The sequence below is a fragment of the Lissotriton vulgaris genome, chromosome 5, assembly GCF_964263255.1.
Source record: "Lissotriton vulgaris chromosome 5, aLisVul1.2, whole genome shotgun sequence".
Taxonomy (NCBI): domain Eukaryota; kingdom Metazoa; phylum Chordata; class Amphibia; order Caudata; family Salamandridae; genus Lissotriton; species Lissotriton vulgaris.
Window position 1 is genome coordinate 1207236213 of NC_141693.1, and position 17272 is coordinate 1207253484.

General features: G+C 44.5%; 1 protein-coding gene across 2 annotated transcripts in view; it reads right to left on the reverse strand.

Annotated features, from left to right (window-relative positions):
* Nucleotides 1–11300: 11300 nt before the first annotated feature.
* Nucleotides 11301–17272, reverse strand: part of CTBP2 (C-terminal binding protein 2) — a 161682-nt gene continuing 155710 nt past the window's right edge. Inside the window, exon 9 of one of the 2 annotated variants that reach the window (XM_086923007.1) lies at nt 11301–14387. In XM_086923007.1, the coding sequence (XP_086779133.1) occupies nt 14207–14387 (181 nt within the window). In that variant the 3' untranslated portion in view covers nt 11301–14206. The remainder of the gene's footprint in view (nt 14388–17272) is intronic. The other variant, XM_086923009.1, reaches the window with a different exon arrangement.

Consider the following 17272-nt stretch of genomic DNA (forward strand, 5'->3'; position numbering starts at 1 on the left):
AACCCAAGCATCCATGGTACAATAAATCATGCAGGAAAGCCAAGCAGGCCCTATTAGCTTGTATTAAAAAGAATGATAAACCATGAACAAAAGAAGCCAGGGCTCAATATAAAAAAAGTCACAGCAGGAGCAAAAACCAGTTGGGAAATAGACAAATGGGAAGCTACTAAAATAGCCCTAGATAACCATGATATGCAAGGTTTTTGGAATTTAGCTAAGACAGGGAAACCTGAAGGCCAATCGGCCATTGGACCAAATTTGGGGGAAGAAGTCTGGAGATCCCACTTTAAAACCTTATATTCGAGGTCTTCAGAAGGAGCTGAAGACCTTAGTGAAGCATTAGCCACCGTAGAAGTAAACCCCCCAAATTTAAACGCTCCTCCCTGCACAATGAAGGAGATTACAGGGGCCTTGGGCAATTTACTCCCAGCTAAGGCGCCTGGGTTAGATAGGATCCCTGGTGACCTATTTCGATCTGAACTAGCAGTTTGGGTACTATAATCTATAGTCATTATTCAATGCCATCGAACAAGGTATGGCAATGCCCCTGACCTGGGCAGGGGCAGAAATGATTCCAATTTATAAAAAAGGCACACCACTCAATCCAGAAAACTATCGCCTAATAAGCCTCATTGACGTCGCCCAAAAATGTTTTGCCTGTGTACTTCTGGGCCGTCTGCAATGCTGGATAGAAGAAAATAACGTATTAACACCTTTACAAGCCAGATTGAGGGCCAAGACTTCGACTATTGACCAGATGTTTAGATTGCAATTGATCCATTGGAAAATTGTGGTTTTAGAGGGTGGCAGCCTCTGTCTCACATTTGTGGATCTTAAATCTGCATTTGATATGGTGCAGTGAGATCAGCTATGGGGCATACTCATAGATATGGGAGTACCAGATTATCTTTGTTATCAGCTGAAACATCTGCATCACGACAACTATGCGAGAATAAGACATGGCAAAAGAGGCGAACTGACCCCTCCCTTTCCCGTAGAGAAAGGGGTAAGACAGGGATGTGTTTTAGCCCTGACACTGTTCTCCCTCTTTTTAAATGACTTAATCGAAACTTTACTATCAGGGAAAAACATAGACGCACAGAGGTTGGCGAACCGCAAAATTCCAGCACTTATGTTTGCGGACGATACGCTGTTACTCTCTCAATCACCTATGGGTATGCAGCGGGTGCTTGAAGAATTTAGGGGCATATTACCAACAACTAGCGATAATTATCGCTATGTTGGTTTAGCAGCGATTTTTATCGCTTAAGAACCTTGCTATTATCAAGGTTTATCTCCTAAGCGATAAAAAGTCAGCGATATTCATGCATTACCGAGCAAATTCTCTTAGCCATGTTATCCACCTACCATTGGATAACATGGCTAAGAACTGCTCAGGGCAGGTGTTAGCTTTTGGAGATATTCGCGCTTAGCGGGAATATCTCCAAAAGTTGGTAATAGGAGATAGCGATGTTAGCGACTGTTTCCAGTCGCTAACATCTTGGCACGCCCACTTTGCATGTCATTAGTGATAAATATCACTGACATGCAAAGCGGGGCCCAAGATGGCCGCTATCTCCTACTAGCTGTCGCTAACTGGTGTTATCGACAGCTAGGTAATAGGGAGATAATTTTATCTCCGCTTTCTTGGCTTTTAAAGCCAAAAAAGCAGAGATGAACCCCCTTGATAATATGCCCCTTAGTGCTTTCTGCAGGAAGAGGGGTCTGGAGAAAAATCTCCAAAAAACAAAATATATGGACTTCCATGCTAATACCACCAATTGCCCACATCCTCAACTGGAAGGCAGGGCCCTAGAGAGTGTATCCGGTTTTGATTACTTGGGGCTCACGCTTCATGACAAGATGGATTGGGGACACAAGTAAAGACAGCTAACTTAAAACTGACCCAGTCTACAGGGAGAATTCTAAAAATACATACAAATTGCTCTCAGGGAGTGATAGGCCCACCAGCAGAAATATATAAAATACAGTCTGGGGAGTTCTTTATATGGGGCAGAACTCTGGGGCCATTGTTCATCAAATTTGCTATCCATGACAGAGAATCTATTTTTAAGGCAATTGTTGGGCCTCCCCAAGGGTACTCTGCTAACACCACTTAGGATGGACCTGGGGATTGGCGCCATAGCCGATGTAGTTGACTCTCGACCACTTCTATATTGGCGTTGTCTCTGGAGTACACCAGAGTTAGTCAACTAAAGGGAGGAATTGAAGGACGTCATGACCCTTTTGGGGGCAGGGAACCTACCATGGCTGGTTCATATTAGGAACTCCTGCCTGGCACTGGGGAGGGAAAACATGTGTCTAACACCTGAAGAGATATGCCCCACAATCCCTAAAAAGGCTTTACTCGCCTCCTATAGAGAACACAAACTGGCCCAACTATGCCAGAGTACCAAATCCAGTAATCAAGGTGTAAAAAACAGTGTCGGCTGGTTGTGGAACTAATAAACTTTTATCCATCTTCCAAGAAACGGAACTGAATTACAAATGTCTGAATGAGTGGCTCTATGCATAGAATGTTGTTTATTACATAACTACTGTTTTTTACACCTTGATTGTTGTGTGCGAGGGCATTGCTGTATATTATTGTCTCGTAGGTTTGGTGACAGATCTACTTTTGAACGGTTAAGGGGTCTTATCCGCTCGCCTGCCCACCCCACGCCATACTGTAGCTACTTTGCATACATTAACGTCCACACCAGGTAGTGTGCTCACACTTATCAGAAATACTAAAAACCCCGTCTGTTGCATTGTACCAATTCCAGTAGTTTGACCTCCAGGTTCCTGAATGTCAAACAGCAATACAAGCTGGAGCTGGGACTTGATAGTATACAACCACAACTTGCAAAGAAATAGATCCTTCAGTTTAGACACAGGTGCTCCCGCTCCGAGCATTCACTAATAAGTGGCAGGTAGCACTCAAACTAGATTGCCCAGGGTGTAATATAGTTGAAGAAACAGATCTCCACGTTGTTCTCTTTTGCCTTACCTACAGAAGACCAAGGTCCAAGTGGGTGCTTCCGCTCTGTAGAAATCTGGGGATTAGACATCACATCGAGGCCTTTAGGCTCAGAAAACACGAAACTGATCCATTACTATTGTTCGCTAATTCCAGGTTTCTATTTTTGATGTGGTGCATTAGTAGGGGCATCCTAAAGAAAAAGTACTTAGAAAACCCTTAATCCGATGTGCACTAAATATGCTGCTATGCCATGCTTGCATATTCTCATAGCTTGAATATTGTTTTGCATATTTTCTTCTCACTTGGGTTGTTGTGTTTATTCACTCCTTTTATATGTTTCATTCCTCAAACATTTTTAACGTGTTCTCTTAAAATACGGGCCATCAGTCAAAGTTAGAATTTTATTATCTATTAACTGATAACAAGGGATATTGCAACTGTTTTCACCGTGATCTAAAACACATATTCACTGTTGAATAATGCTTGCACTATTTTAGTATCGAGAATCGACAAGAGGGAGTGCAGTTAACGCTGAATCTTAAACTTCTGTACAATTTGCATCTGCACTCTTGGTTTTATGATGGTATTTTAGTATAACATTTCCTACTTTTTGTTTTTTCTTTCTCTTTTGTACCAAATGTATTTGAGACATTTTATGTGCTTTTATGGCCGTACAGCCGAAATAAAGCTTTCTTGACTGACTGACTGATTAATAGTTTTTCTCAGTGTTTATAGAATCTATTCCTTACTGCCCCAATCCTAAACTCTTCCCTCTAAATTCTGTGCAGAAATGAATGTTTCATTCGTCAGCATTTGGGAACAGAAACGGGTGCCATTTCATTCATTCATTCTCATGAGAGAGCAGATCTGTATGTTTTCGAACACACACATTATGGATCCATACAAGTAGTAAGAACCGCGTGCCATAAGACCCCAACTACATTAGTCAATTGTTTCAATACATATCCTGAATAATTACAAGATTGAATGATGGAGATAATGAGCTACAAGCTCGCAACAGTACTTAGCCTCATCCTGAAGGTCACTAACTGGTCCTGTACATCCAGAAGCAATTTATCAAGATTCTGTACGAGGCTGCAATTGGTTCCTCGAGGCAGATCCTTGAAAATGTGAAGAATACGTGTAACTAACATGCAGACATGGAAAGAAGGCCGATCCCTGAGCACATGTCGAGGACAAAGGTTTCCGCAATGTACAAGCCATCTAGATGTCCACAGAAATCTATGGCCTGTATTATCAAAAGTGTCACTCAATGCAGCACAGCAAGGAGAGAGCAGGAAAGCGCTATATCTACAAGATGTGGCACTATCCTGCTCTCTCCTTAACGCTGGCGCAAAGTCAGGCAGCCATGCACCATGTCCACATCTTTGCACCACAGTGCAAGTGTGTCTGCATGAGTTCGGCATAGGTTTTGTACTGGAAGAAAACCTTCCAGTACAAAATACTCTAGGGCATATTTATCAATGTGTTGCAATGCCCTTGCACCACGCCAGGGGGGGGGGAGGGGTGCAAGGGAGCTGCAACACTGAAGTAAGATCTATCAAGCCTCGGAAGGCCACCGTGCATGGCCCTGCATGGCTTGATAAATTTGGAGTAACACAGTGCAAATCGCTGCTTTGTGTTGCTCTGCCCAGGGAGGTATTCCGTAGGTGGTGTGTGGGTTTACCCGCTGCAAGGGTGTGCCATCGCAAGGAAAGGACAGGAATACACTGCATAAGGACAAATATGGCTCATTCCTGCCCTTTCCCTTTCATACAGCACAGCAAGGTGGCTTGATGTGCTGTGCTACATGTAAGTTTCATGAATCTGCACCCAAGTTTAGAATAACTTTAAAACTTTTCCCACTTCGGATGTGTGTTGTACAGTGCAGCACACACGGTAAGTGGAAAAAGTTAGCAGAAATAAAGCATTTCTAATTTTTAACGCCTTCTTCAAAGTGGTAATCTACTATTGTTAATAGAAAGGGTTTTGCTTCAAAAACCATGGATGGTAGCATGGGAACGCCTATGTGCCTCCCATGTAATGCTTTGCGTTGCTTTCAGGGATCTTTGCAAAGCAAAAAATAAGACATTTGCTCTGCAATGTATAACACCTGCATGCGATAACCTTGGCTTGCCACTGGCAGTAGAGATTTGTAGTGTCTTTAGTGGCTCAGATTAAAGCTGACTTATGCCAACTACTAGAGACATCAAGACTCAAAGACAGAAGCACAGTTTGGACATGTATTGGATTTGAAGCATTCATGAAGACAACTCAGCGTGTACATGGTCCCTGTTTCATCTCACCTTTTTATGCTTGCTTCGAAGCCAAATCCAGCATGGAAGACCTCCAAGAAAACGCGAGCGTCATGAGCATCTTCACTCAGAGCAGAGACTCACACCTGCCGTGTGTAAGAGATATGGGGACTTTTAGGGGCATATTATCTAGAAACGGAGTTAAGATTATCGCCGCTTTAGCGGCAGGAAACTGCCGCTAAAGCGCGATAATGGGCTTGATAATATGCCATAGAGAATTCCAATAGGAGCCCATGTTCACACAAGAACATGGGCTTCTATGGGAATTCACAGGGGCATATTATCAAGCCCTTTATCGCCGCTTTAGCGGCAGTTTCCTGCCGCTAAAGTGCGATCATCTTAACTCCGTTTCTTGATAATATGCCCCTTAGGTCTTTGTCATACCTAAATGCTATTTCTTTTTCCATGTTTAATATTAACAGTGGGCTGTTGTTTACATTAGATAATGCGCATTTATGATAAATTTCTGTCTGGATTGTGCGCCTGCAATGTCCGTAGGACACAAACCCTGCACTGCACACAGGACACAGAGTCCTGGCATTGCTCATCATAAGTAGCACCATTGCAAAGCCAATAGCATATCTGCACTTGCTACCGAGACAACACCGCTCCTCCACTGCCGAGTACCCACACAGAACAAAAGGACATGAAGTCACATAAAAATTATGAATGTGTTTTATTTTTCAATTAAAACTTGCATTTAATACATTTCACTTTTAACCCGGATGACCTAAACACACATCTTTGGGTTGAGGACGGGTCGCGGCATGTACGGCAACCGAAGGTGGCCCCAAGCTAAAGGCTATATGAAGCTATCAACAGAAATACAATGATACAAAAAGTAGGTTTTTTCACACCAGACATTAAAACAGCAAAAATGGAACACGGAGGAGTGGGGACAGGGTTCAAATAAATAACACAAAGCAGACATTGAAGAACATTTAAACAAATGTTTCCAAAAGCATTGTTACTGGTGCCTGAGAAATGCTTGTTTGTGGGTTCAGACCTGGAGTTGATCAGAATTTCCTCACTGAGTTTCATCCTAGACCTTGTCAATGCAGCAGAAGGTGGCGGGAATGCATTTCCCAAGAACCCTCGGCGTTCAAGGCTACGAGTGATTCATATTGCCAAACTCCACAAAGTGACTCCACCCTATTTATAAAAGGCTGCACAGTGTATGTACCTTTCACAATGTCAAGCTTCTTACTCAATTTGACTATCGCGTTCCTAAGCTTTCAGGAGATTGAGCCCAGCACAGCCACAACATATGCACACTGTAACCACCTCCAGTCTCAAGGCTTCTATACCAGTACCTCCATTACATTCTTACACGTTCCATATAATCAGACCATCATATTCCCAAACTTGCCACATATGAAGCCCAACACACATCAAATATTGTTCAAATTCGTTGCATTTAACACAACACATTGCAAATATTTTTAAAGGAGTGAACTCCATTCCTATTCTGGATTTTCATGACTATCACAAAGTTCGCATGCCTGCAGAAGGTCGTTGAAAAGTGTGTAGCTGCCCAGATTCAGAAAACTAGTGCACTGAAAATGTGTTAGGTCAATGCCTTCTGGGGATTGCTCTGAGCTGAACATGCTGCTCTTTGTTTAGGCGACGAGATTCCTCCTGGTACTGAATAACTGCATAACCGTGGTGCGTATGTGCCCATGTTCAGACTCCCTGCAGCACACCAAAATATAGGGCCTCACATCCCACTGTTCATGCTTTCTTTCACAGAGAACGGGTGAAAAGGCACCGAACCGGAAATGAAATACTACAGAGAGAACAGAAAGTCGCAGCTTGGCAGAGTAGCTTGTCAAACTCTACCATTTCTGGTGCTTTCCAAGCACGGCAAAGGAATGGGCGAACACGTGTGCTGCACGTTAACCTGGAGCCCAGCTGCAGCCGCTCACAGTCTCATTTACATAGCTATATGAGTGAAGTCTGGTGCTGGGGTGGACAATGGTCTGCCATCGTGATCAACAGCATATGGATGGCATGGAGCTTGCTGATTGGCCAGCTGCCACTTTGTGCATCCAGCCAGAGTTGGCTTTAGGGCTGGTGGTGCCCGGTTCAAAAATGTTAGTTGGTAGAACCCCTATGACCGTCTTCTCTACGCATCCCTCAATACCACCCTTCAATGGCACCCCTCATCTCTTCATAGCGCCTCCCATTTATTTGATTTACTTAATACTGCTACTCATCCCAAAGTAGTGTCAGTGAGCAATACATCACAAACACATATTATAGGGACAATGACTCAAGGATGTGCAAATCAATGTACAGCAAAAGTAACATATAACAATGAGGGCTTCAATGTTACATAACATCCATACTCGGAGGCAATATGTGTTAAGAGTGGTTGATCTGTCACTGCTCTGGGCGGGACGTCGCAGCCAGGTTGCGCTTCACACTTTGGTTCAGAGCTGGGAGGATGGTGGTCTGGAAACTCCGAGGTTCGATTTATATTACTACGCAGCGCAACTGCTGCCGGCAGCAAGGTGGTTCGCGGCTGCGGATGGGTGGGAGATTCAACTCTTGGCTGGGAGGGCCACCGAACGTACCCTACAGGTGGCATTGATGAAGGGCAGGGGAGCGGACGCGACCCTACCATATGTGGTGCGCCACACGGCTGGAATCTGGCAGAGGTTTGTGGAACGAGTGATGAGACGGGCCCCCTTTCATAGGGAGTTACCGGTTTGGATCCTGGCACCCATAGTAGCAATGGAGGAGCACATGTCATTTAGGGACTGGAGGTCCGGAGGCTGTGCGACATTGGCGGACCTCTACCCAGGGGACTCGTTTGTCTTGTATGAGGCGGCTGCGGAGGCTTTTGGGCTGGGAGGGGGACAATACCTACACTACCGTGGCATCCAGGAGGTGGTGAGGGAGACATGGCCCCAGTTCCCCGAGACACCTCAGACTTCCCATACACTGAACATCATTCCTTCCTGTGGCAGGGGTCGTAGATTGATTTCATTATTGTATTCTGCCATGCGTCAGGACTCGGTTCCACCGGTCCAGCCCGCTTGGAGTGCTTGGGAGACAGATCTAGGCGTGGCCCTGAAGGCGGAACAGCGCAGGCGTATAAGGAGTCTCACGCGTAAAGTATCATGCAACGCAAGGTTCAAGCTCATACACTTTAATTTTATGCATCGTACCTATTTGACCCCGGTTTCGTTGCAGCGCATTTCACCTGACAGAGAGGACATTTGTCCCAGATGCGGGGCGGTAAAGGAGGGGTTCTTGCACTTGCCCTGGGGATGCCCCTTAGTGAGGAGCTTCTGGGCGGATGTGGTGGGACGTATAGCTGCCACTACAGGCCTTAAGATAGACTTTACACCGCTCCATTGTCTGCTAGCTCTGGTTCCTAGGCTAGGCCTAAGAAAAAGAACCTCTCCTACAAACTACTGCAGCTTATGTTGGTCCTGGCACGACGCAGGGTGGCCATTACTTGGATGGGGCGGAGGGCTCAAGAGCTTACTGCATGGTTAAGGGATGTTCGAGAGTGGGCGCTGGCGGAGGAGACTCATATGAAACACACACGAAGGGATGAGAAACTGCAAGAAGACTTACTGGCCTGGAGAGTCATGTGTGCTGCCGGTCTGAATTTGAGTGGTTCTGAGGGGACTAGTGAGGAATTATTCACGCCCGAGGGATCGGTTGCTGATGGGGAGTGGGAGAGCGATGGAGACTGCTAGAACTGAAATGTCGGGGGCATTCGGCTACCTTCTCATGTCCATTTTCGTTATCTCCTACTTGTAATGTATGGTTATTCTTGTGTTATCTATGGCCGATTCTCGCTCTGTGTTATCTGTAACCTGAAAGTGCCTTAATGAGGTTATTGTTCTGTGTGCAACAGTTCGTATGATGCTGTGTGTTGGGGGGATTGTTCATATTGTGTTATATAACAAAAATAACGTTTTTTAAAAAAAAGAGGCTGATCTGGAGAAACAGACCTAGTCAGGCTGTAACGCAGTGGCTGGTGCTGTCTTCACTGATTAGAGTGCGATACTATCTAAAGGAACCCTTTTTAGCAACCTTAGAATAAGGAACGATTGAAAAAAAAAACAGTGTTTGCAGTTTGCAAGCAGCACCTCGCGTTATTGCAGTTGATACTTTGTCTTGGGATACTACACAAATCGAACTACTGAGAAAACTGATGTACATATATGGGGTTTTCCAGTACCAGTCTACAACTGACAAGCTATATTATTGATCTGGACAATCGTTATCCAGACCTCGTGTGATTTCTATCGCTTGAATAAAAGTGATTCTCAAGCCAAATTCTACTTGCATCAGGAGCCTTGAAAAAGTCGCGAATAGCGACGAAACACGTGTTGGCTGTGGCTGTACCAATGTTGTAAACAACTTAACAACTGTGGTGAACTGTGGTGAAGATCGCTTGCTGGACAAAGTGTTTATGTTTTCTTTTTTTGTATTAAATATTTTTACTGACTGTGGGAAGTCAGCCGTAAACTTATTTGTGATGTGCTCTGTCTATACTTTATAGTGACTAAACATAACTCGGATTTCTCCAGCTGGTACATTATTCACCAGTGTTTTCTTAAAAACTTTTATTATCACCTGAAAATTTCTGGTGAAATAAAGAAGTATGCAGCTGGTGCCTTTTACCTCTAAAATATTTTATAATGCAGCCCCCGAGCTTGGCACCTGGTGTGGTGGCACCGGTTGCACTGCCCTAAAGCTGGCCCTGCCTCAAGCTCTTGACTGCAGTTCACCTGGGAGAGGAGAAACAGATGGCATATAAACTATGTATAGTGGAGGGCAGCTCACACATTGAAAACAGAGTGGGAGTGGTGAGTTGTATTATAAAATTAGGGAATGGGGTCCTTTGCTCCCAGAGTTGAACATTGGTGAAATCGGGAGGCAAAGAATCCTAGTATGGTGGCTGACTTGCCATACTTTCCTTTGTCTCTCGCCTATGGGCAGAGCTATACATTGCACTGGAAGAAATCCTACCAAGCTCCACAACTCACCCTTTCTGTTTTCAAAGATCAGCCCCTTACCTTGAATCCATAAACCACACATAGGTGGGATGCCATAGGCTTGAAATGTTTTGGTAATTAAACATTTGAAGAGAGTACTTACGGTTTGTTCACCCTGAGCCAATGAATACATTTATAACCTGAATCATCATTGCATGAGGCACACACTCTTCGACCGATAACCAACACGTATGAAACGCCATGGGACAGAGCCAGGGAGCTATGCCATAATGAAGCGGCTGAAGCCAGAGAATCAGGAGTGCAGAGTTCAGCGAACGTCTGGAATCACGCACACTGATGTACCAGACAAACCTCTGGTGTCTGACTGTCAAACTCCAGCTTTGAAGAAGACTACATCGGTGACCCCGCAAGGCATGGTGAGGATCCAATATGAGTTCTGGAAATACATGGCTTCCTGCTCAAGAGTAGCAATAATCACTAGATTTTTGTTTATCAATGCCTTGAAAAAAGTTTTACTATGTTTCCCGTTGATGTGGTCTTAGTGCGCCTGGATCCTGTGGTTCCCAGCCTGCTTCAATCCTGACCCCTCTAATTATGTCCTGGTTTTCCAATTTAGATGTTTTCTATTTTTTCTATTCTTTCGTCTCTTACAATCCTGCTATCTGCATCCATGCCCCTCTGAACGTAACTATCTGTTAGCGCCTACCAATTCTGGCCTTAGTGAACAACCATTTTCAATTCTTCCCATTCTAACTTATAGTCATTGTGCCTAGGCCTGCTCAACTCCATTTTCAGTACCTCTCATTCCCTATTTTATCTGCTCAAAAACGCATACCTTGAACCTGTGCACCAATCAAATGTTTGCTCTGTATTCCTTAGCTGAGTGACACCTTTCTCCTATCCTAGAAAGAGACACAGAACGTTAAAACCTGCAGTAGACAACCCATTTGTCAAGCCAAGTGGGAGCTGCATTTAATGCAGATCTATTGCCCTCTTGAACTTTGTAGACTCTTAACAGTATTTTTTTTCCTCAAACTTCTGAGATGTCAGTTGCCTTTCTGATTTCCAAAAGTCAGGCATAATGAAAGTAGTAAACGATTTGGCTTGGCTGCACTGTTTGGTTTCTCATTTCCTACCAAATCTGAAATAGCATGCCCAACTAGGGATCTCTGAATATGCTTCTCCATCCCTTGCCTTTTTTTTTTAGAATTTTCCAGACATATAACCTGTCCCCATACTATTCAATGTTTCTGTCAAGCTGTGGGTGTGCGTCTTCTAAATTCATATTTAATGTCAGCTATTTAAACGGAAGAATCTCTTTGATTTTAAGCAACAGGAGCCATCATCTAATGTATTCAGAAGCGACAAATCAAGAACATGTACCACACTATTAAGAACAGGACCCTTTACCAGACTGTGGACCTTACCTGCCTCATCTGCTAACCATCCAATATTTCATTTGGTTTCCCACTGCAGAATATGCCTTTTATGCCAGGACCTTAGCCAAGACCACAATGACACCATCACCAGCACACTGTCTGGGCCTGAAAGCCTACCAGCTCAACACGGTTTGTAAGTATTTAGAAGTGACCCCTGGCGTCATGCCTGTGCGATGCAGGACTTTTAAAGTGGAAACAGTGGCATCATACATCTCAAAATGGGTGTGCTCACGCTTGCTACAAAATCCTGTATCACAACTCTATGATTATCCAAATCTGGCTCTTTTAAGTTTCCATACCCGCCTCCCATCTGAGCACCCCATGCAGAGTTCCTCATTTTACACTCTTCAAATCCGCAGTGACCTGTGTACCAGGTCGCCTCAGTACAATGCCCTCAGTCCTCTCCAAAACGATTTACAGCCCATTCACAGGTTGCATAGTTGTGACCTTGCAAGGTATGCACATGTTACAATAATCCCAGGTTCCACAAAATATGAGTATAACATTCCCAAGCCTTTCACGTAATGAATAGATCATGAATCAGAAGTCCTCCATTTTGACTGTGAATTCACAGTCACCGGCTATCAGTTTTCTTGTTTGTTGCTTTCCACGCAAAGAGAAAAGATGACTTTGTTTAGGACAGAACATTTAGAAACCCTATTGAGCGCTTGCAATTTCTTGCGATTCAGGTAGGGTTGTTGTCACTTGGTGCATCTCAGTGAAAGCCTGCATGCTTGAAGCCTAAAAAAGGAAAAGAGCAGTTAAAGCTTTCCCTACTGGGCATTCATTGTGTGGGACCCATAGTGAGTGACTTTGTGTGTCTTCTGCTTCATGTTGTTTTTCTTGAATGAGAGCTCAGAGGTCAACAAAGTGGTCCATTTGTTCCTTCATTGATAATTTAGTTTGTGTAGGAACCCAGACTGCAATATAGGGGTATGTTCCTTTCGCTCAATGTTCTTTTCACTGGATATGATGCAAGGATTTATGAAAAGGGGTTGGTACTTTCTTAATTTCTGGATACTTATTGATACCTACAACGCTTAAACCTAAGGGTGGTCTCCACTGTTTGTAGGACTGAGGGTTGGTGACAAAGTTCCTTTTCAGTTCACTGAGCGGATTGGTGTGCCAATCCGATGCCTTACGTTCAGCCATTTACTAGAAGAGAGAGGGCTAGTGATGGGGTGGTGATGATGGTAACTCAATTAAATAAGAGCTGTGTAGATAGAAGCCCAAAGGTCTAAGAAGTGTTTTGATCCTCATGCTCCTCTTCGGATGATGCATTCAGTTCCGTGCCTTTGTTGAGGGTGAGAAGAGCTTCATATTGCTCAATCATCGATCTGCTGTTTGAAACTCAAGGGGTAGCGAGGAGAGATGTGTGTGGAAGATATATTGTTTGTGCACCTAAAGGTCAGAATGGTGGTTAGTGCCTTTGGACTGCTCGCAATATTTTTGATGTGGACTGTAAACGTAAGGGAAAGGAGCAGTTCCACTACGATTTCATGGTGCGGAAACCAATTTGTTAATGATCTGAGCCCATCCTTCAGCCCACACGCTCTGGCTTACATCCTACAAGTTGTCGTTGTTACTTTGTGAGTTAGGGATATAGAAACGTCTTTGTGGACAGTTAAGCACCTTTGTGGGGTTGTTCGATTAGTGGCTCCTTCTGCATATAGAAGTTTAAGGTTACTTAAAGAAGCAACTTCATCTCTGTGATTGAGTTCTTTGGAGCTTCGTGAGTAGTGCTGTTAGCTGTTGCTTCAGCTCTCATTTTTGAGCCTCACAAGGGGCTATTTGATCTGCTTGTAAGCTCAGTGGCAAGATAGTCATTTACAAAACTGAGGCTTGAAGTTATGAACAGCTGAGTCACCCGTGAGGAATCAAATGACTGGCATATTTGCACTGTTCTAGTACTAAGGGGCAGTTTATACGACTAGGCAAACTGGTTTAAGAGTTTGAGGTACAAAATGTTCAGAATGTTTCCTTACAATGGTTTGTTGAAGTAACTTGAAATAAATCAATGATCAGCCATCGAGAAGAAGGGAAGGGAGGGCCTGGTCTAGTGTGTGCAGATACTTGAGGTTAGCAGATGCTGAGATTGAGAACCCCACCGTACTTGCACATTCGAAGAGCTGGAGCTTGTGACTTCTCAAGCATCTCTGGAATACCCTTTCACAAGGGAAGACCAAACCTGGAGTCGTTTAGCAATTATATATATATCTTTGCTTCCATTGCAGCATCACATAAGGTCCATCTAGCTCTACACTCACACCTGATTAATATCTCTGCTGTCTTAATGGTGCCACTGCTTGGAAGACAGCTTTCATGTCGATGTCACTGATCAGTCTCTTCCCGCTCTGCTTTCTCTTGAATTCTGAACCCTGGAATATTAGTGGGTCCTCCTGCCCTTTAAGGCAGTCCTTTTCCAGCTCATATAGCTTTATGGTGACTCGTGATTCACCATATTTGGAGCAAAAGGTGTCTCTCTGATCACTTCTCATGTGAGTGCTCTCGGTGGTCACTATGTTTGGAGGGGTGATTGGGTGATGGAGCCTGAGATTGTCGACCTGTAGTTGGTAGATTGTGGGGGACGGAAGTTCCTCCAGGGGCCATTCCATCCATAGCAGTAGGAATCGTACCTGGTGTGACACCTACCACACCTGGAGGGTACCTGCAGGCAAAGAGAAAAGCACAAGTGTTAATTCCAGATAGCACATCAGTCTTTCTATGGGGGTAGTTTTAATTTGTGCGATACTAAGGGTATAAGACTCTTCCTGTCCTTAGCCAGTGAAGAATGTGTTAAGACATATGACTAGAAAGGGAGTCCTAACCTACATCTCACATCACTTTAAGGTTATCTGGTAATGTATTCAATTTACATGGTAATGAACATGGAAGTAAAACATTTGGCAATCAAGTTACACACGTTTACAAGTTCCTTCCTTTTCTATGGGCATGCATGCATGTCTGTACATGTGTTTGCCACCCTATACTATACCAGCTCCTCGTCCCTTCCTGCTTTTATGGCAGTTGTCAAGCTGGAAGCCACATCAGGCAGAAGACCATATGGATTGCATCAAGCCCGAAGAGTGAAAAAGGGTGGTGTCATCAAAAGCGAGCTGGAAAGGATGTGTTTGTTGTTTTCAAGTTTTTAGGCACTGGTCCAACTGGGATTACTGAAAAAGGGTGTAGTCAAGTATCCACGAGTGCCTCTACTGGTCCAGGAAAGCACATAAGGGTGACCGGAGGAAATGATCATGGCTGGAGTTGATCAGAGAAATTCAATCTCAGAAGACCTTTCATCCCCTAAAGCAGTGTATGGGTCTAATCCTTATGGATGGCAGGCATTGACCCTCAGTACACCTTCCCATAATGCACACTAGATAGAATATTCATAATCATAAGCTAATGGATGACAGGGAAAGACAGAAAGCCTCTGCTTCTGGGGAATCAAAGATCCTTGATCTTAACCTGGTGATGATTTGTCAATTTGTTCACTCTGTTCATAGTAAACAATTTCTAGGCCACTTGTCTTCATCTTCTGTGTTCTTGCCAAGTGGTAGGATTTAAGACTTTTTCTTAATTTCCTTACACTTGCTTGTTACCGAACAGATGTTATTGAGAGGTGTGTGCCATAATGGGGGAGGATGGCCTACATACTTAAATTTCCTCCACCTTTTGGGGCAGATTAATTTTGGGTTCAATTAGCCAATTTACTGTGGATGACCTGAGAGTCGAAGACTGATAACTATATATATTGATTTTAGAGTTAAGATGGCACACAAGTGCGTGAGCATCTCAGCCCCTGGTAGGTCTGTTTTAAGCTTCATTTTGCCGTTGAAGGGAGCCTAATCTCCAGGTGACATGGTCATTTTTCCACAGTCTTGGATAAACCATCAACCATGCACAGAAACCAACGTACAACGATAGGCACCATTTTTAATGAAGCCCAACAAACCTGCAGGTACCAGTTCATGCAGACAAACTGGCATCAATACACGGTGATCTGCGTCAGGGGGTAGTATGTGATGTCCACTAAGAAAGCATTAGTGATGAGTCTCATAGGGGCCTATGGTGATGCGTCTCAAAGAAGCACTGGATGACTTACAGTTTGGTTACACTGTGCTGTGAGCATTAAGATTATATAGATTGATATGCAGCGAGTGCTCAGAGAAATGCACAATGTGGGATGCAATGTGAGGGATGCAAGTTGGAACACACTGATTAGCTTCACATCTGGTGTGACATCTTCAGCCAGTTATGGGTTGTGGTGGGCATCATTTTTCAAGCTTGGATATAATGGTTAAAACAAAACTCCCACTATGTAAAGTTCTGTTTGCTAAAATGTTGCAGCTGACTGAAGTTTCCACATAAGATAGAAACCTCTAGGTAGCAATAAACACTGAATGATAGATATAAGGTAAAATAAAACAAAACCCCTTTGTGATCTAGACAATTTGGCTTGTTTTTATTTTGATACGTTAAGATGCCCTCTGCGTTTACTGGTGGTCCTCTTCCGAACTAAAGAAACAATGTAGTATTCTTATTTGCTGTATCTTCTCATAGAATGCATCATTTAATTCAAAATTAAGTAACAAGAAACAATGCATGCACTACTTGTGTAATAATTAGTTTGTCATGGGTTTACCCCTCCTTGCAAGCAATCAATCACTCATTCAATCATTGCATTTATAGAGCGCGCTACTCACCTGAGAGGGCCTCAAAGTGCTGGGGGGAGGGGAAAGCTGCTACTGCTCGAAAAGCCAGGTCTTGAGGAGTCTTTTGAAAGTCAGCAGGTCTAGGGTCTGCCGTAGGTGAATGGGGAGGGTGTTCCAGGTCTTGGTGGCGAGGTGGGAGAACGATCTGCCGCCAGAGGTCGCTCTTCGGTTGCGAGGGACTGTGGCGAGGGCGAGGTCGTTGGAGCGGAGCTGGCGGGTGGGGGTGTAGAAGCTGAGTCGTCTGTTGAGGTACGCTGGTCCGGTGTTGTGGAGTGCCTAGTGTGCGTGGGTGAGGAGCTTGAAGGTTATCCTTTTGTTAACAGGGAGCCAGTGCAGGTCTCTCAGGTGGGGTGTGATGTGGTTGCGGTGAGGGATGTCGAGGATCAGGCATGGAGTCGTTCTGGATGCATTGAAGCCGTTTCAGAAGTTTGGCCGAGGCTCCTGCGTAAAGGGCGTTTCTGTAGTCCAGCCTGTTGCTGACGAGGGCCTGGGTGACTGTTCTTCTCGTTTCGGTGGGGATCCATTTGTAGATCTTGCGGAGCATGCGGAGGGTGTTGAAGCAGGAGGAAGAGACGGCGTTGACCTGCTTAGTCATGGAGAATGTGGAGTCGAGGATGACACCAAGGTTGCGTGTGTGGTCGGTGGGTGTTGGAGCTGTTCCTAGTGCGGTCGGCCACCAGGAGTAGTCCCAGGCTGAAGGGGTGGATCCGAGGATGAGGACCTCCGTCTTGTCCGAGTTCAGTTGGCTGCTGCTCATCCATTCTGTGACGGCCTTCATTCCTTCGTGGAGGTTGGTTTGGGCGGTGTGGGGGTCGTTGGCGAGGGAGAGGATCAGCTA